We start from the raw sequence: 20,326 nt of genomic DNA on the forward strand, positions 1-20,326 counted from the left end.
CTCTCTCCTCTCTCCCTCTCTCTCTCTCCCTCTCCCCCCCCCCTCTCTCTCTCTCTCTCCCCCCCTCTCCTCTCTCTCTCCCCCCTCTCTCTCTCTCTCTCTCTCTCTCTCTCTCTCTCTCTCCCCTCTCTCTCTCTCTCTCCCTCTCTCTCTCCCCTCCCCCCCTCTCCTCTCCCTCTCCCCCCCTCTCTCTCCTCTCTCTCCCCCTCTCTCTCTCTCTCTCTGTACTTCAAGAACAGTTTCCCGTCTAAGAATCTCTTTTCTGCATTATTCGCTTGCTTGTTACGCACCAGTCTACTGTTGTTTACAGGCTGTCGGCCGACGTTTTTTTTTCCCTTTTACTTACTTCCGAAAAGTAAACCTAATTTCTGCCGTTCAATACTGAACAAATTTAAACTTTTTAAAATTATTCAAAATGCAAAACGCCGTGTCTCTAATAAAACCGCTGTAACTTCAGAGGTGATGTTCATGTGTTGATTAATGGTTTTCTTTCGTTTTTGATGTACTGCAGAATATTTTTATAAAATCCAGGCCAGGAAAATCACCTTCATGTTTTTCTGTGTTTTATCTTCAGCTACTTTGACACAAAGGCCTCTGCTGTGATGCTCACACCTGTGATAAAGTCTTGCGTGTGTCAGCTTCCTTTTTATTGATACAAAAATATGTAAATGTACTGATCTGAATTATAATATTTCTGACTGTCAAAATTTCCCAGATTTAAATCGAATCGAATTAAATCGAATTAAATCGAATCGATTCGGGACCTTGTGAATCGAAATTGAATCGATTCTAGAAATCAGTGACGATACCCAGCCCTAGTTACGGATAAATAACATAACATTAAGTTCTATGTGTACATAACAAAAATGACTGTTAACACAGAAGGATCATTATATTCAGATTTAGATTTTTTTTTCTGCTACTTCCAGGAAAATGTTTTCTTTTCTCTTTTTTAATGAATTATGTCAAATAAAATAAGATGTATACACAATCTAAACTAATTTATGAGAAATGTACCTTTACTCTGTCTTCATGGAAGGCTCGAGGTTAATTGTCTTCATGTCAGGTTTTCCAAGTGAAGGTTTCAGTGGTGATCACAGAAACAGCGCTGCTGTGTCTTTTACTGAACTCAGCTGTGGGGGCTTGATGTTGTTCATAAGCTGCTCCTAAACATGTTTGCATTGCAGCTCTGCTTTTAGTTGCAAATGTGGGTGAAACGCATTTACAGTGTTTAACACAGCAGCATGCTATGGTGCTGCGTTAAATGATCAGAAGTTGTAGAGACTGTTTTTGTAATTGAATTATTCAAAGCACTCGATGAGTGCAGACCTGTTTTGCTGCTGACTCACGGCTCCATCAGCAGTAACATCAAAGCATTCAGCAAAGCTCTCCAACCTTACAAATGGATGTTAAGAAACTTATAAAAATATATTTGAATAAAAGAGATTTGTTATTTGCACACCTGTGAGATAAAACAAGGTCACCCAGTCCTGCTGCTGCCGCTGGAGGAATATCACGAGTGACATTTAGACTTGGATTATTATAAGTGTTTTAATACACATCAGTGGGAAAACACTAAGGCTGCGTTCACTCTGCAGGTCTTAATGCTCAACTCAGATTTTTTGATCAAATCCGATTTTTTTTGTCTGCTCGTTCACACTACAAATAAAATGCGACAGCAAACGCGCTCCTGTGTGAACGCTCAAAGCGGCTGCATGCGCAAAAGATGTCACACACAACGCGCTCTGTTTAGACCCAGAGCAAACTATTGTTTGACTGATGGCCTTAATATAAAGACTTCGGACTTTACGTTTCCCAATTTTACTTTAAGTTATAAAGTTATTTTGTTATTTACATAATAATGTAAATAACCTAATAATGATCCTTATTGCTGTTTTAGAGGAGCGGTGCTTCAAAGGATAGCTGCAGATTTCTGTCAGAATCTGCAGATCAAATAAAATGTTCACGTTTCTCCAACGCTGTCTTCCCAACAGTTTCACGGGATGGCCAGGAAGCGTTCGCGATGTCTTCTCCGGCGCTGATAGTTGGCGTCTGTCTTGTGTCAGTGATGTAAAAGACGGATTTAATGCGACTTGACCATCAAACAGCAGTCGCTTTCTAAAACATCAGATATGTATCGGATTCAGCACCACATACGAAAGTGACCCAGATCGGATTTGAAAATATCGGATTTGTGCCGTTCACACTGTCACCATGATGGGATAGATGGTCGCACAGGGTCAGAAAAGTCGGATTTGATGCGCTTTCGCCTGCAGTGTGAACGCAGCCTTAGACTTGTGCAAAATGCAGCAGCCACACGCCCTGTCTCTCCAGCCCTCATGAGTTTACACGGTCTGTTACTGAGAAGTGATTTTAAGATTAAAATCCTTCATGGCGCAGAGTAGCATTAAACTCTACAGTTTGTTCTTTTTATTCATTTTTTATGAATAAAACTGTTAAAGATGTACATGCTGTATATTCTTTGGGCTTGGAAAGTTGTCATTGATTCTCCCGGCACGTTTTGAAGGAGCGGTGGGTCATGTGTTTGGATGGGTGGGTTGATGTGTAAACACAAATCCAGTTCAGCTCGTTTACCTGCAGCTCTGCTCTCCCTGTCTGTGCTTAGGCTGGTTACAGAGCCTGGAGCAGTTTTGGGTGGCCGACCTGACCTTCTCCACCACATTGCTGGGACAGTTCTTGGAGGATATGGAAGCATATGCAGAGGTGACGTCACCGAGCCTCTCAGCCAGTTATACTTATTTAGAAGGTGCAGTGACGAGAAGCAGCCAGGTACCTGCAGTACTGAGTTTAACCCGGCCCGTGTCTCAGGTGGTCTCTGTGTCACCTGTGAGCTGCTTCCAGAACTGGTTTGCTTTGTTAGATCCCTCCCTGGGAGTTCGGTCTGACCACTTGTACTTGAATGATGTATGTTAGGTCTTCAGCCGTGCTCAGTACTGGCAAGTATGGTGAGGAGTGAGCACAAGTACTGTTGGAAAAAGCCCAAACCTCTGTGGTGAATGAGCCATGTTGAAGCTCAGACCCCGGGGAAAGGACTCGCTGCAGTGCTGACCTGACGGGCGGTCTGCTGTAGATCAGCTAAATTTAAGTCTCTAGACTTCACTGCACCTTATACTGTTCAGTAGACTTTATTTAAATGTGCAACAAACTGGAGCCAGTGTGTTTGGGTCCAGTTCATGCTCAGACTGGAAACCCTCAAAGATCCTTGATGGCATTAAATTGGATTCTCTTACCAGATAATAAAAATTAAATAATGCCCCATAGAGCTAATGGCTATGTTTGTCTCGTGCTTGGCTGACTCTTTGCTCTCTTTAGGATCTGAGCCACGTGGTCTCAGGAGAGGTGCTCGATGAAGATATCCCCCCTCCCTCAGTGTCGTTGCCCAAGTTGGCAGCCCTGCTGAGAGTTTTCAGCACTGTGGTCCGCAGCATCGGAGAGCGATTCAGCCCGTTCAGAGGACCTCCTATTACTGAAGTCTACGTGACAGACGTAAGAGCTGCACCTCTGACAACCAAACAGGAGATCTGGAGAGCACTCACTGACAAATGTGGATCGCAGTTTGGAAATAACTTACTGTTAAAATGTGTTGAGAACATTGTGTTGTTGGTAAAAGGAGCACATCTTCCAGGTTTCCTTTGATGAAGTACTTAAATATACACTATATTTACCACAGTGCCTTATTTTCCAGTAGTATTTAGTTTGTTCTAAGAAAGCCTGAGGAGCAGCTGGTCAATAAGACGTTCCTCTGAAGTGTGCACACAACGTGCTGTGGTAGTTGGATAATGACAGGTTGGACACAGATATTGATTTTAGCCACAGCAAGCAGAACATCAGAATTTAGTGCACCTTCTTTTTACATAACTCAGAGTAACTGAGCCTCGTGGACATTTAGGTTCATTCTTTTTTTCTGCACATTGAACTTTTCTCACGTGTGAATTTGACCGTTAAAAGAAAGATGCAGATTTGTAGCAAGGCAGTCAGCATATACAGGATAAGCCAAATATTTCTTTACACTTCAAATCGGTTACAAAACGTTTCTGTGGTCTCGTTTTATTATTACAATCTGTGAAGTTCGCAGTCTGGGCTTCATCACTTTAGTCACTGTTCTCTGTTTCCTGATCTTTCCAAAGGTTCTTAACCGGGTTCTGGCCTGTGTGACTGTGGCAAAGCAGGTGCAGTTCTCTGAGGCCGTTCTCACTGCAGGGAATGAGTGTGTGGGTGTGCTGCTGGCCAGTGTAGAGCCCTGTGGGCAGCTGATGGATGCTGTCCTTGCCTACGGTCTAGACCAGCTGGACTGCTGCCAGGCCTGTGGCCCAGACTACAACCTGGCAGTGCTCAATCTCCTCACTCTGGTACAGTCACCTAACGGGTTATATATATACTCATAGAATAAGATGTGTTCATTTGTATGCTCACAGCCTGACTGACAAAGTCTAATGAACCCTACACTGATGCTGTAGTTTGACCTGTCATGGTTGTGATGAGCTGCTTGCAGCTTTCTTACAGTCTGTGTTGCAGATACCAGTTTTTGTCCTTTTCTGCACTAAACATTGTGATTTCCTGTAACAGCCCCCTGTCTCCACCCCCACACACTCTTAGTCCCTACCGTGCCCCCTCCCCTCTGTGGCAGTTACCAGTCTGGCTGTCGAGTGCTGTAAACTGTCCAATTCTGATAAACCTTTGATTAAAGTTAAATCTGGGACTGCTACAACTTGTGGAAAATTCTGTGACGGTCTAAACAATTAGCAAGCCTGACTGTGACGTTGTGTGAGGAATTTTTTAATGTTGCCTTTCAGATTGTAGACCAGGTCAACACCAAGCTGCCCGTGTCCTTTGTAGAGAAGCTGTTGGCACCAGACTCCCAGCTGCTGAAGCTTCGCTTTCATCAAGAGAAAGAGGTTTGGCTTCACTCAGTGTTCCTGTACCACCTTAATGGGCTTGGCATATATTTTACACATCTAATACACTACGCTCATCCAAGGCCGCTCCAGTCTGCATACCAAATATCCTCGGGCAGCGTACTGAACCCAAGTGGCTCGCTAATGCAAAAGGCCTTCACCTTAGAAACAAGCTAAGATTCTACCAAGAAAAACATGTTGCATATATATCAGAGCAGGAACATGCATGAAGGTCAGTTATATAGACTCAGTGTGTTCTTGGCTCATTCGTAGGTTGGGTGAGTGAAAATAATTTGAAGATTTTCTGTGTTGATGAGTGTAATCCCTGTCCATGTGCTCCCTGCACAGGTCATGTCAGCTGTCCACGGTGTGTACCAGGCGCTGCTGAGCCTGAAAAACATCCCAACACTGGAGGCAGCTTATAAAATGGTGTTGGGCGAGATGGCGTGTGGTCTCAACAGCTTGATGGAGACTTTGGGTCCCCTGGAACCAGGGACCCTCTGCCCTAATATCCAGCACCCTGCTTTTGCTCCCCTCACCCTACCGCCAGAAAAAGCCCAGTTCACCATCATCTTCAACCTCAGCACCTTTACCACCATTGGCAACACCAAGAATTCTCTGATTGGGGTGAGCCGTTGTCTATTGTTAAACATCACAGTAGCACTGTAATAATGTCGCAGTACTTCCTTTGGTGTGACTGGTGTGGTAAAAGCTTCATATTAACTTTACACTCATTAATACATCTAAAGATATGTTCCTGTAGCGCATTTTGGGACATGCGTCCTTGCTGGGTTCATCAGTCTGTTAAACCTGCGTCACTCAGTGTCTGCATGACAGCCATGCTGATATTCCTCACAGTTTCCTTCTGTCACACTCACAAAGTTAACACAGTGTGTCACAGTAGGGCAGCACGATGGTTAGCACTGTTGCCGCACAGCAAGAAGGTCCTGAGTTCAATTCCACCATCGAGTTTTCTGTGTGGAGTTTGCATGTTCTCCCCGTGTTTGCGTGGGTTCCCTCCGGGTATTCCGGCTTCCTCCCACCGTCCAAAGACATGCAGCTTGTGGGGATAGGTTAATTGATTAATCCAAATTGCCCAAAGGTGTGAATGTGAGTGTGAATGGTTGTCTGTCTGTGTTGGCCCTGTGACAGCCTGGCGACCTGTCCAGGGTGGACCCCGCCTCTCACCCTATGACAGCTGGGATAGGCTCCAGCGCCCCCCGCACCCTGAAAAGGAGAAGCGGATGGATGGATGATGTCACAGTACTGCAGATAGGAGGCCAACAATGTACTTTTGCCTGTCTGTCAGAGTTGTTCTCTTAAGGCCAAAAAATGCCCAAAAGATTTACTTTCCCCAGTGGACCATTATAGCAAATCCAATAATGGACCGCTTGATAGTCATATTTTATTTATTTAGTTTATTAGTGTTTTTATTTTGAGTTATCAAAATCATAACGGACTAGACCGCGCATGGAAAAGAAGAAAGAAAGAGAAAGTGGGCAAAAAGTTAAACAGAAGGGGAGAGAGAAAGACGGGGAGGAGGAAACAACAGTGAGAATCTGCGTCAATACCTGCTGACGAAAAAAACCAGTGAAACCACAGCAACAACCAATATATGCATAAATAACAGCCCTGCCCCCAGGACACGAAGCAGGCATGGAGGACACCCGGGCCCCAGAGGCCCCCCAGAGCACGAGAGCCCCAGGAGGACCACAGCAGGGACGAGGAGCCTGAGATGTTGTAAGATAGGTGGAGTGTAGCACCTGGCCTGCATGCATTCCCACCCTCAGGCACACATACATACAAATACTCTCACACTCACACAACATGGAGACACACAGGAATGCACACAGTACACAATCACACTCCCCACACACACACTGTACTTCAGAATCGAAGCACCAACAACCCCAGAGGGGCTTGGTTTACCACGACTACTTTATTCTTCCTCAGCCAATCAGCAGCGCTCGTGCAATTGTTTCACGTTTTTAAGATTTCACCTCTTCAAATGTATGACCCAGCACTTCGATGTGACAATGTTTGCACCGCCACAAGATTCAGTCCACGGTCTGTGTCCGAATCTTCTTTTGGTTCATTAGTGGTTTTCTGTGTGTTTTATCTAGATGTGGGCCTTGTCGCCGACAGTCTTTGCTCTTCTAAGTCACAATCTGATGCTGGTCCACTCTGAGTTGGCTGTCTACTACCCTGCTATCCAGTACACCGTACTCTACTCCCTGTACTCTCACTGCACCAGGTAATACACCCACATGTACTGTGAACAGAATCACTGCTGTCCACTGCAGCATTCTCAGTTATGCAGACATGCACTACAAAAGGGACGGGCCACCCCTCTTAATCTTTTTATTCAGGTGTTTTCAGTCCACTTGCAACAGGTGTATAAACCAAGCAGACATGCGGTGTGCCTTTGTGCACACTTGTGAAAGAACAGGCCATCCTTTCCTCAGGCTAGGTGCTGTAACAGATGCCACCGTTACAAGTCCTTTTACCAAAATCCTTCCCTTCTAGATCTTCCACCACCAACTGTAACTGCTGTTATTATGAGTAGAAGCAGTTGTTTTGCTGATTGCTGCTCACCGTCATAGTAATGCTGAATTAGAGCCGTTATCCTGAAGAATCCTGAAGCTCCCTTTCAGTCGATTCACTCAGTACAACACATGAGTGTGAGATATCACGCCCCCACGTGTCCTGGCTGAAGAAAGCTTTGTTCATGCCTTTAAGACCCACCTGCACATATACCCCCGTCATCACAGTCACCCTCAGTTCTTACACCTCACTGAGTCGGGCTGCTCCTAGTTAGGTTGGCTTAACTGTCCGTGTTGGTGTTAGCCTCCACCGTGCAGTTAGTGCTGCCTGCACTGTTCACCCTGTCCTCAGAGGTTCAGTTTCTCTTTGCACGACAGCAAACGCTACGATGTCTGCCCATCTGCCTGGGGATTGTCCACACTACGACAACACTGACGGAGCCCGAAGCCTGTGCGTTTTGTCTGCAGCTCCGGTACTCGACCCTGGAAAGACGGGGGCCCCAGCTTTGTCCTAGTCCGAACACAAGGAGTGTCTGGTTGATGCCCCTGCATTTAGCTGGGCTGACCACATGGAATATGTTGATGGGTTAGCTGAAGATGAGCTGGAACCAGGAAGGAACGCTAACGGTCACAGATGATGCTGTGTTGGGCATCGGCTTGGACATTCATGGTTTTTCGGATGATGAGCAGGAGAGCCCGCGTCGGCCCAGTGTGCTGCTCCGCTGACCGACCACGATGACAGCTCTTTGTTTCCCTCCTCAACGCGGTCAGAATTGTCACGGATTACATCCGTCGTGCGTCCTGCTGTGCCGCACTCTCCCTGGGCAGAGGGATGGTGCAGAGGCACCCGAACAGTTACAGATATACCTGTTCATTAGAATATCCCCTTGGTTGTTCTGGTGTTAAGTCTTCTGGAGGAGGAGTAAAATGCCCCCAAAAACCACTGACTTGTCTGTCTGAAAAGGGACGATCATTTCGTTTCGTAGCTCTCTGCATCGTCTGAACGATGTGGCTGTTCTAAAAAATTGTTGCTACAGAAGAATGCCATTTGAGAAAATCCAAGCTTCGTTATTACCAGTGTATGTATCCTACTGAGAGGGCGCACAGAAAAAGAAACCAAAGGAAAAACTCTGGAAACGCCTCTGATTCTGCTTTTATTTTGCTTCTTCAAACTATTTAGTTTGAACTGTTGGCATTGTTGGCTGGGGAGAGGGAGGTCTGGGCCTCTTTGCTTAGGCTGCTGCCCCCGCGACCCGGCCCCCGCATAAGCGGAATAAAATGGATGGATGAATGGCTCTCAGGTGCAGCGTCCTACCTGTTCAGACCGACTGGTTTCTTGGCTGTGACCCAGGTTTGGTGTGGACGTCTACTGTGGCAGTTTAGGCTTCAGCTGTGGTGGGCCTGTGTCGTTATACGGCCACTCTTCAAGTTAAAGCGTTGAAATGTTACCACCTTGGAGGACACGCAGCAGATGTCCAAGTGGTTGTCATGGGACATTCTAACAGTAACAGTGGAAACCCAAACCTGATTAATATTATATGGGTGGTGTTGTAAAACTAGCTGAGTGAGGAAAATCAAGTTTGTCTCTGTCACTGAAGATTATTTGAGTGAACTGTGAGCTGTGTGAAGGTTAGTGAACGCTTAGTGTCTCGATGTTTCTGTTTTATGGCTGCTTCTCTAATCAGATGACCTCCTCTGTCTCTGTTCGCAGGCACGATCACTTCATCTCATCCAGCTTATCGTCGTCTTCTCCCTCTCTGTTTGATGGTGCTGTCATCAGTACTGTAACCACGGCAACTAAGAAGCATTTCAGCACACTGCTTAGTCTTCTTGGAGGTCTGCTGTCCCGGGAGCATCTTTACCCCGAGGCCAGGTTCTCTCTCCCCATTTTTAACCAAACACAGCTCAGTGTTTTATCACTAAGTGTTCACTGTTTAGCTAAATGACTCATTAGCTGTCTAACGATGACTGTAAACCAGATTGAACATATGAAACATATTGGATACAGCTGTTATAACAGTCTTATGTTGGTATGTTAGGAAACTGCTTCTCACCTGGGCTCAGGAGATCTCTCTGCTGATGAAGAAGTCGGACACCTACAGCCCCCTCTTTTCCCTGCCCTCTTTCAACAAGTTCTGCAGAGGGATTCTGGCTAACGGTGAGAATAAACTCCAGAATTGTGCTTTACACAGGCTTCACCACTGAGCAGGATGTTTAATGCTGTCCTCGTTTTCTGTGGACAGCTCTGAATGAAGATCAGAGTATCTGCCTCCAGACCTGCCACACTTTACAGGTCCTTTCTTCATCACTGTCTACTGAGCTGCTGCAGAGGTGAACGGCTTGCTTCTGACCTGCACGTATATGGAAGCATATGATGCCTAATGTTTGTTCTCTTGTATTAAAGCCTCTGTGTGTGTGTCTGTGTGTTGTGGGTTGGGGGTGTCTTAGGTGTACAGATGTGTGCAGAGTGCAGTTGGTCCACTCGGCCATGAGGGTGAGGCAAGCTTATGGTAAACTTCTCAGGACAATCCCTCTTGATGTGGCTCTGAGGTAAGACTTGCTGCACAGCTGTACCACTGCAAACTTGATTCATTCACGTGATCTGATATATACATGGTTGATGTGCTGTTATTAGCAGTGGATGTCTTCCTGATTGCTCTGGTGTAATATAGAGGCATCACCCAGCATCTGATAGACTAACAAGCTCCACAGTCTTGTTCTTGACGTCGGCTCATGCTCAGTAGGATGAAATGTTTTGGATAATTTGCCTTTGGGATGAAAGCTGTGGTATTCGCCATACAGCAGAATTCAAGTTCAAGTTCAAGTATTTATTTATTGTCATTGTCAAAGAACAATGAAATTGCGTTTGGGGCTTCCGTACAACCCGTAAAAAAAAAAACCCCTTAAAACCCAAGTGTAAATATTTAACCCAGTGTGACTTCAGTGCAATGAGACAATCCTTAGCAACAACATGAGAACAAGACAGGTAATGTTCATAGGACATTCAGACAAAGACCTGAGAAACATGACAAAATGCAACAATGCAACCCGTTCAATATTATTGTACTGTGAGATATGATGGTTGTCTATTTAAGAAAGAGGGGGGGGGGGAGAGAATAAAGATATAATGCACCAATGCAAACCAGTTCAATGCTATTAAGAAGTTGGATATGGTTATTGTCCGTGAGAGGGGGGCAGAGAGGGGAGGGGGGCAGAATTCAGGAGCCTCACAGCCTGTGGAGAATATATCCATCTCTGTGACCACTACAAACACCAAGTTCAGCCTTGGGCCAGCTATGAAGCATTTGGTGCTACAGCAGCTGTTGGCTCCTGGCTATACAGAGCCTAAACTCTCTGAGCTCCACTTTAATGAAAGGCAGTCAATAAACCTGCTGTTACTTTGGCTCGTTTTCCTGTATCTAGTAGAGTGTGGGTCTGGCTAATGATTAGCTAAGGTTGTACCGAGTCTGAACAATAAGTGGTCCTGGTTAATAACTACAGACTACTACTTATACAGAGTTATTACTTGAGTTGAGTCTAACTACAACCCGGCAGGTCCCAATTCATTAACCAGCTGCTCTGCTAACGCTGTCTCACAGCTAATGTGAGTGCAGGTTGTTGCATCCTGCCTAACTGCCATTTTTCAATTAAATTAAATAGTTTTGATTAAACGTATGAAAGCTCAGTTTTTTAACCAATCTGTACTATTCATCTATGACTCTCAGAGCTGCACACTCACAAACGTCATTGCTTTTCATCAGCACTGTCATGGTTAGGGGACAGTTGGTGTTAGATTTGAACCGCAGTTGTGACCCATCAGGAGATCGGATGCATGTTCTCAACATATGCGTGTATATTGCTCGTTCACAGTAACCACAGCCATCCTGAAATGAGGAAGATCTCTCTGGCCATTCGCCACCACATGAGCCATGCTCCGAGCAGCACTTTCCACCCCCAGGACTTCAGTGACCTTATTAGCTTCATCCTATATGGCGTCCTGCACCGTGGAGGGTAATGGCACAGTGACAGCTGCACAGAACTCTGAGAATGTCTTTTGTTTTACAGTCTCATGGTCATTTTTGATCTTTGGTAGTCGTGCTGTGGGTTTACACAGATGTGTGTATCATGACGATTTTGAGTCAACTATAGTGAGAGATTCACGTCAGGTCTGTGTAATGTAAGGGAGATCTGTGATGCACGCTTGGTTTTATGGATGATAGGACTTTTGATGAATAAAGGTGGTCATATCCTGTATCTACAGCAAGGACTCCTGGCTGGAGCGCCTGTACTACAGCTGCCAACGCCTTGAGAAACAGGATGGCCGTGGAAGTACAGATGGTAGCAAGCCAGACGTGGTGACACGGGCACTGCTGAAAACAGAGGTGTTGCTATGGCAGTGGGCAGTGTGGGAGGCTGCACAGTTCACCGTGTTATCCAAACTCCGAACACCTTTGGGTCGAGCTCAGGACACCTTCCAGACCATTGAAGGTAAAGTGAAGAGTTCATGTGACTGCATTCACAGTAATTGTCATTTACTTTCAAGATCTTTTTTGTAACCTCCAGAAGAGGTTTCTCAGAGACATACAGATGCTGTCTGGTAAAGAAATAAAGCTGGGACAGTTCATCTAAAGTTCTCAGACACAAACCATTTTCTCTGCTTTGTTGCAGGTATGATCCGGAGCTTGGCTGCACAGAGTCTGAACCCCGAGCAGGATGTTGGAGCTTGGGCGGGCAGTGGAAGTGACAGTGATGGTCACCACTTAAATCAGCTCCGCCTCACTTTGCTGCTTCAGTACCTGGAGAACCTGGAGAAGCTCATGTACAATGCCTACGAGGGCTGTGCTAATGCTCTGACAGCTCCACCAAAGGTGCGCAGACAAACTCCACGGCTTGAAAATGAAATAGTTTAACATTTTGACACTAAAGGAGATGATAGAGCCTCAGAGTTTTATCATTACTACAAGTGTCCTTGAGTTTTGTGATAAAGGAAAAAGATACTGAGTCACAGTTTATCAGTAATTTATAAGTGCAAACAAAATGTATGAAGGGCGTTTTTAATCTTTTGTCTCCAGGGAGTGATTGTCATTGCTGACAGATTGGCTAAGTCAAAGATTGAATCTGCTAAACCTTACATATAGCCTCCTCTATAATGTCACATAATAAAACTGAAACAACTATTTTCTGTCTGGGATTTAGTGTTTTGGATCGATTGACGATTGATTGTTCATCCTGTTCACAGCCTGTACATACTTATAGTTATAGAATATTCACAACATACTTCATACCGTGTACATTATAACATACCATAATAGACCCATTTCTGTAATATACTCACATATCTATATTATTGCTAATATATATTGTAATATATCTATATCACTAAAGCACTTCTGGATGGATGCAAACTGCATTTCGTTGCCCTGTACCTGTGCATGTGCAATGACAATAAAGTTGAATTCTATTCTATTCGATTGATTAATAATCAGTCGCTTGTATAAATGATCACGCATGCCTTTTTCGCCGCTTCTCAGGGAATTCGGACTTTCTTCTACACGAACCGTCAGACGTGCCAGGACTGGCTGACGAGGATCCGCTTGGCACTGATGAGAGTTGGTCTTCTGTCTGGACAGCCAGCAGTAACTATTCGCCATGGGTTCGATCTGCTTGCAGAGATTAAAAACAGTGGCACTCAGGTCTGTGTTAGTAGAGTATCCTCTATGTATTAGATGTAGTAGAGATGTATATACAGTGAAAATATTCATATTACTTCACTTGTTTGTCATGTTACAGTAATCAGCACTGAATGTAGTACACAGCTGCAGTGCTGTCAGAGGCTTAGGATGCTAGCCACTGGATTTAACTAGCTGAGGTCACCGTGCTGCACAGCCCTTCTCCTCAGTTCACTGACCATCTTCCTGTTTGCTGATGACATATTTAACATCTGAGAAATCTAACATAGCGTTCTACCTTAAACTGCCAGCTCCGCTAGAGTTAACCAAAAGGAACTCTTTGACCTGACCCTTCGGTCATGTCTGGAGGAAACCAGGTACCGCTTATTACCTGGTCAATACATCCCATACCATCTTCCAACAGGACAACAATCCTAGGCACACAAACCAAGATAACAAGAGAGTGTCCCAGCCAGAGTTCAAACTTGATCTGAACTGAACAGATGTGAAAATGGCTGTGCACCGAGGTTCTGCATAGAACAACGGGAGAAACTGCCCAAAAATGAGTGCCGAGAGGCTGTAACATGACCAAATGTGGAACGAGTGAAGTGCTGTGAATGAGTGCTGTAGTAGTTCTGTTTGTCTGTGCAAATGCTGAGTGTTAGATTAGGCGGTGTATCATTTGACCATCCTACAAATACTGTGGTAATAAATAGTGTCATCTGTCTGGGTGAACTGTGGTTCTGTGGACTTTAAAGGGTCCAGAGCTGGAGGTGCCCGTGGTGTTGCTTGTGGAGGCTCTGTTGGAGTTGCATTGTCCCGAGGCCATCCAGGGCTTGGCAAGTTGGAGTGCCTCAACTTCAGGCAAGAGTATGGGCTGGTTGTCATCGGTTGCGCTGCAGGCTGAGGGACGGTAAGGACTGGCACGCTAACCGATTATCCTCATGGTTCACTGAGATACTCATTTGTAATAGATTCGTGTAGTTTCATTGCTGTAATCAACTGTGCATATGTTTGTATGTGCAGGTTTGAGAAAGCAGCCCAGGAGTATCAAGACCAACTGTCTGCAGTTACAGGAATGGACTGCAGCATCAAAGGCTCTGACTCCTTCATGCTCAAACTGTCCAGCAACACAAGCAGTCCAAAGCACTGTAGCAACGGTAACTAGCAAACATCCCATTAGATCGCAGCATGTTTATTTGTTCAGCTAGCTTTCTAACTGTTCCTGTAGCCCAGCTGTGAGGCACACAGCCACTGCAGGTAGGCTGTGCATCACCTGACTCTTAGAAACGTGTTTTCTGATGCTTTCTTTGTTTTTTCATCTTTCCTTTAAGTTTCACTGATGCTATGATGCTTGGTGTCATTTTCAACAGGTGACAGCAGGAAGACGGTGTTACTGAAGTCGAGTGAGTGCTCTCCAGAGGTGCTAAACTTTCTGGCCAACAAAGCCTGTCAGTGTTATGTGGCACTTTGTGACTGGGCTTCTGTTAAGGAGTGGCAGGCCACTGTCAGCACCCTCAAACAAAACTCGACCAATCCAGTCAGCATCAACCTGAAGACAGATTTCAATTACATCCATGCTTTGAGTCACTTTGAGGAGGGCGATCTAGCAGAATGTGGGGTTCAACTGGAGCTGCTGCCTGGAGAGGATTACACCGCTCTTTCTGGCAGTAAGGACAAACTTGGTAAGTGTCCTTACTGCCCCGAGTCTTAACAGACGCCTGGATTGTGACTGAGTTGTGCATTTGCAGTAAAACTGGTATTTTTTCCCAGAATGTAATGTAGGATTTTCAAAGTAAGACCACAGGTATCTGCTAAAAGGCTTGGAACATTTTGAATCTCAGTGACCTTGACCTCAAGGTCAGCTTTTCTGAAAGTCAGATTTATACCATGGGACCCATCTACTGGTGGCTGCTAGTATTTCTAACACTCTTTGTGCTCAAATTTAGATCTGAAAAGGCTCCTGCCCTCAATGAGTCCAGATCCAACTGAGCTGCAGAGAGCTATCGAGGTGCAGCTCCTTCGCAGCGCTGTAAGTGCAATGACCAAAGTCAGCGAGCAGCAGGATCAGAGAGCAGCACCAAACTCAGAGTGAGTTCATTTTTTATGGGTCAATCATTGTCAAATGCCGTACCAGCTCTGATTTCAAGGGGGAAAACCCCATTAGGGTAATGAAACCCTTCTTAATAGGAAAACTGCCACATTTTAGCTTTCTATTGTTCAGTTTGCTCAGAAAGTATTTTTGTGATAAAGTCGGGCGTTTCAAGCCTTTTCTGACCCTTTTCTGACGGCTGTAGCAGCGTACACACAACAGAAAACCGAGCAGCCATATAAGACAAAGCATGGAAACAGAGATATAAAGAGATGATTATTGAGATATAAATACAAACCCAAATATTATTATAAAGGGACACAAGTGTGACACTGTTTCTGGGATGTTATCAGTGCACTGTGTGCAGGCATACATTGTTTTCTATATACAAGAAGTGCAGTGATCGACTCCCAGATTGCAGCCAGACATCAAACGTTAGAACATTTTCTTTTTGTTATTGGTGCAGATAACCACAACCCAGTAAGATTAAAGGCTCTTCTAAACTGATTCCAAGTTTTAACTGTATGAATTACACCTGGGTTGAGTATACGGTCTGAGACTGGATGTTTGAAACCTAGTGAGGCTACAGGGGAGGTGTGCACAACTCAAGCTCCTTCCAGTGACTACCAACTGGGGCTGATGGTATCCCTCTTCACCAGTACAATAATATTAATACTCTAACATTTACTACTCAATAATATATATAATATGAATTTTGGAAGTGACGTGCGTTTTTACGTATCTTTGGCTGCTTTTTATTCCATATGAATGTTGATTTCTGGCTGTTACGACTGGACAAGAAAGGTTTTGTTAAAAAATGGGGACACTTAAAGAAATCTAGGATGCGAACACATGTTGATAGAGTTGTTTGTTCCTCCTAAAGTAAGAGGCTCGTTCTTTAGAAGAACCACTGATGATAGCAGAGGTGGATCATTGGACTTGTAAAGATCCTTAACATCACGTGCTACTCATAGACCTAAACACTTGGATTTTCTGTGGCTAATCTTGAAAGAGTTGGATCCAATTTGTCCCTCGCATGCAGAAGGGCGGGGCCTTAACTCATTATTTTGAATATTAACTTCATAACCAGATATTTCTCCAAATGTTTAAAGTAACAACAACAAACGAGGGTCTGATATAAACAACTTGTCATCTGTATGAAGAGAGACTTTGTGCTCTGATCTGCTGGATCCCTTTAATAACGTTCATCATTAAATAAAAAATGATGAACTGAATCCGTGACAGAGGGCAGCCGTAGTACCCACTGGGAACAAGTCGATCCTATGGCAGACAACCGAATCTCCACGGCGTTGCAGAGGCGTGTCAACCAAGGCAGCCCTACAGCATCCAGGACCATAAAGAACTCATCCACCCCCAACAGCCCAACTACCTACAAGCTAGTAGTTTGACTGCCTCAATGACCTCGCCCCAATGATCAGCAAGTAGCCGCCCTCATCCACAGACTCTGCTCCAACTATTCCCTCCACTGCCTCCAGTTAAAGGCAGCATCACCCCATCCACACTATATTTACACTGTGTGAGTAGAGCATTGCTTTTAGTCACCTGACAATTTGCCAGAATTGCTTAGAGTCCGACCAAAAGTCTTGAACTGAACTTCTTCCACACCCAAGGTTGGGAAGGAAGATGCTGTGGACTGGGCCGTCTGTCAGACAGGGCACCGACCCTCTGTCACAGATCTGGTGTCTCTGTTCTGGAGGGTCCCTTTTAGGCCTGTCCAGTTTCCTCTCACAGCAGCTGATCTAACTCATCAGCAGGGGGTGATCAGTTAACAGCTCAGCTCCTCTCTTTGCCTGAGTGTCATAGCAAATCCGTCAATGCAACGCCAATCTAGGTCTTGTAGTTTCGTCAAGTTTCCCAGTAGAACAATGGAATCAGTTCTAGGAAAACTGTCATTCGCTGCATACTTGCAGTCAGGTGGTCAGGGACCTTTCCCTGACCTGAAGCAGCAGGGAACCAAAGTCCAGCCCTTCTCCTGGAGACTGTGTGGTCTCACTCGTGCTCCCTGTCCAGCCCTGCCTCCAACTTCTTTCATCTAGGCCAACACGCTTGTTCCCAGCATTGAGCGCATACGGTTTACTGAACATTGCTTTTGTTGCTTAATATACATTTTTTTAGTGTGTTGTATATGATTGTTGTTATTAATTAGGTTCTTTTGTCAGCAGCAGCAGTAGGTTTACACTCCAGACTGACAGAATAAGGTCATATAGTAACAACCAGGCTTGGCAAACACTGATGTGTATATAGGTAAGGCAGGTGTTGCTGGAATAAACTGGATGTGGTTCCTTCAGAGATCTTTTTCGTGCTGCTACTTTGTCATTGCTCTGATGCCAACTTCTGTTAATTCTTTTGCATGACAGTGAAAACTGAGACGTTTCAAACCTCTAGATAAAAGAGAGCATGTTTAGCAGCACGTCCAAGGTAGGAGGGAGAGACTGACAGCAACAGACTGTCCTCTGTGCTCGTGTGAAAGAACTCTTTAGGCTGAAATGGGGTTAAGAGTGTAAATCTCATCTATCCTTGGTATGTTCAGTCCATTTCCTGATTCTGTAAAGTGAGACTGAACGACAGCCTCCATTCCAGGGCCAAAAAGGAGGAAAAAGTCGGTTAATTCTGGAGTCGTTGCAGAAAACGGTCTCTTGTCTGTTTTCTTTCCAAATGTTAATGTTTAAAATGTGTTACTTATTTTTAGCACAGTGCCATTTTCAGACTGGTAACAAATCGTGTGATGTGATGTTGCAGTACGTTGGTGCGTTGCTTGAAACAGACCGGACGGATCTGCTTGGGTCCCCTTCGCCTGTCGACCCTCACCCTCTCTGAGACCCTGCCCACATTTCCCACCCTGCAGCTCCACTCCACTGCCACCCTGGAGAATGCTCTCACTGGACAAGAGGTTCATAAATAAACTCATTTCATTTGCATCAAAAATGACTTTACAGTTGTTTAGTGTCAGTTTGGCGCGTACACACACACACACACACACACACACACACACACACACACACACACACACACTTTCTAGGTTCTGGTTGCCTTTCATAAAAGTAGCGTTAACTTCAGACGAAGCAGCTGCAATGAGCACCAGCTTGAACTGTAATTGTCCAGTTTAAAGAAACGTGGCTTATCTTCACCCTTTGTTCTTCACAGGACTGCGTGATTCCTCTGTGCAGTGAGGCTCTGAACTCTTGTAAGCAGCAGGATGCCCAGCTGTTCCTTCATGCCCTCAGATACAGCACATTTCAGAGACAGCTCCTCCACAAACTTAAGGGTAACCATTGAGTCCTGTTGTTTCTGAGAGAATTAATCACACCTCAGTTTTGTTTCAGCAGCATCGAAGAAGAAAAAAACAATTTATGCGTGCTTCATAAATTGTCAGAGCAATTCTTCCAAGAAAGAAATGAAGCCACTTTGTATCTCTGAGGGTTAACCCAGGCGGTACAGTGGTTGGATGATCGGTCAGGCTGTCCAGCTGGTACCTCAGCTCGTCCCCAAAATAGCCTGAGCTTGGATTGGAGAAGAAGTTGGTTGGACCTGACCTTACTTTACAAAGTCCCAAATCCAGCTTTGTGCTGCAGACGTACTTTTTGCTGGGCTGAACGTGATCACTGTGCTGCATAGACAAAGGGCCATGGAAACATGCTGGATGTATTTGTCCATGTAAACCTCTAACATTTCTCCTCATTCTTGCTTAGGTTACTCTTCCTCCACCGATAGCCACCTAATGGAGCTTTGTCTGACTGCTGTCAAATTTGCCCGTAAAAAAGGCAACATCACACTGGCATCTCGCCTGCTCAGACAGTTCAGTGACACACAAACACAAGAAGAAGAGCAGGAAGAGCACCTGTGCAAGGCCTTCAGGCGTCTTAATCTTGAAGGCACCCTGGGGGAGAAATGGGGACCAGAGGTGGAGATAGAAAAAGCCAAAGTCCTAAGAACTGCAGGTGAGGAAACATCTTCATTACTCTACCTTACACTCCATTGGATGGGAAAAAAGGACCTGTTCACCTCGAAGCTCTATGAATGCGCACACACACACACACACACACACACACACACACACACACCACAAATGTGGAGAGCACATCAGAGACAGTTTACTGAGCTGTGATATCAGGATGGCAGCTGACTCTGTGTCTGCATCACTTTTCATTTAGTAAAAACTGTTTCTGCAGCAGTTTATGACAAATTTCATTTTTCAAGAATTATTCAGTGATCATTCACTGATGTGTAGTATACCCTCACTTTATTTATAGAGAGTTACTCAGACAACCTAAAACTCCAGGTCCTGTCCATATAAATGCACAGACTGGACACAAGGTATTCAGCTGCTGTTGTTCCTCTGAGACGGCGGCTAAAAGGCGCCGGTTCTATGCGGGGATTAAGCCGCACATTGATCTTCGTATGTTCTGGGAGAACTGAATGCACGACTGATGCTCTTGAGAGCTTCTCTCCTACACGCTTGACCAAACAGGCATTTGTATTTCCTCTGACCACTTTGCCACAGATAGCATGTTGGTGCCCTCTTGTGGTCAAGTGTGTAAGACATGCTGTCCCCTACCTCCATGAGAAGTGAGCGAGGTGTCTGCATGGTCACAGCCATGGAAACGCGACTCTGCGGGCTGTGTAATAGCCGACAGCATTGCTCTGTTTTTCAGCGTGTTTAATGTTTTCATGTGTTTTACAAAACGTGACAGCGCTGTGGGCAAACTGCCTGGATGCACATAACGGCACAGTTTTAATACAGAGTGCATGAAGAAGTGCTTGTAAAACAACACGGAAAACTTTGCATCGGTTTCCCTCTGGTGGCTATGGTAACATCCACCCAAAGACTGCTTCCCAGCCCGTGGATTCTTGAGAGCCCCTGCACCTAATCTACTTTAGGGATCCTGAAACGGTGCCACAGTTTCAAAGCCTCAGCATCTCTCTTTCCTCCTCACATCTCATCTGCATCTCTTCATCTGTTCTTCTGACGACTGCACCGGAGACATTGATCTTGTCAACAAGGAACTCCTTGACAAGGAGTTCCTCTTTTTCCTTAGTTGTGAGCTTGGTGAGCCTGAGCCAGCGTGCCTGCTCCTGGACAATCAC

General features: G+C 45.2%; 1 protein-coding gene and 1 long non-coding RNA gene across 9 annotated transcripts in view; one reads left to right on the forward strand and one right to left on the reverse strand.

The window, feature by feature from the left end:
* Positions 1 to 20,326, forward strand: part of smg1 (SMG1 nonsense mediated mRNA decay associated PI3K related kinase) — a 64,609-nt gene that overhangs the window by 9,377 nt on the left and 34,906 nt on the right. For 7 of the 8 annotated variants that reach the window (XM_040005041.1, XM_040005033.1, XM_040005038.1 and 4 more), the window contains 21 exons: positions 2,627 to 2,724; positions 3,334 to 3,507; positions 4,149 to 4,370; positions 4,815 to 4,916; positions 5,265 to 5,543; positions 7,040 to 7,170; positions 9,171 to 9,332; positions 9,499 to 9,617; positions 9,703 to 9,790; positions 9,908 to 10,009; positions 11,330 to 11,470; positions 11,721 to 11,947; positions 12,128 to 12,327; positions 12,991 to 13,152; positions 13,887 to 14,041; positions 14,155 to 14,288; positions 14,502 to 14,813; positions 15,078 to 15,219; positions 17,981 to 18,131; positions 18,386 to 18,506; positions 18,931 to 19,179. In XM_040005041.1, coding sequence (XP_039860975.1) covers positions 2,627 to 2,724; positions 3,334 to 3,507; positions 4,149 to 4,370; positions 4,815 to 4,916; positions 5,265 to 5,543; positions 7,040 to 7,170; positions 9,171 to 9,332; positions 9,499 to 9,617; positions 9,703 to 9,790; positions 9,908 to 10,009; positions 11,330 to 11,470; positions 11,721 to 11,947; positions 12,128 to 12,327; positions 12,991 to 13,152; positions 13,887 to 14,041; positions 14,155 to 14,288; positions 14,502 to 14,813; positions 15,078 to 15,219; positions 17,981 to 18,131; positions 18,386 to 18,506; positions 18,931 to 19,179 — 3,471 coding nt within the window. The remainder of the gene's footprint in view (positions 1 to 2,626; positions 2,725 to 3,333; positions 3,508 to 4,148; positions 4,371 to 4,814; positions 4,917 to 5,264; positions 5,544 to 7,039; positions 7,171 to 9,170; positions 9,333 to 9,498; positions 9,618 to 9,702; positions 9,791 to 9,907; positions 10,010 to 11,329; positions 11,471 to 11,720; positions 11,948 to 12,127; positions 12,328 to 12,990; positions 13,153 to 13,886; positions 14,042 to 14,154; positions 14,289 to 14,501; positions 14,814 to 15,077; positions 15,220 to 17,980; positions 18,132 to 18,385; positions 18,507 to 18,930; positions 19,180 to 20,326) is intronic. The other variant, XM_040005040.1, reaches the window with a different exon arrangement.
* LOC120717170 lies at positions 16,885 to 19,855 on the reverse strand. Its single transcript, XR_005692104.1, has 3 exons — positions 19,845 to 19,855; positions 17,312 to 17,317; positions 16,885 to 17,263 (listed from the first exon to the last, which is right to left on the reverse strand). It is a non-coding gene; the product is annotated as an uncharacterized LOC120717170 (long non-coding RNA).

Source organism: Simochromis diagramma, unplaced genomic scaffold (genome assembly GCF_900408965.1).
Source record: "Simochromis diagramma unplaced genomic scaffold, fSimDia1.1 OVJJ01000494.1, whole genome shotgun sequence".
NCBI classification, from domain to species: Eukaryota; Metazoa; Chordata; class Actinopteri; order Cichliformes; family Cichlidae; genus Simochromis; species Simochromis diagramma.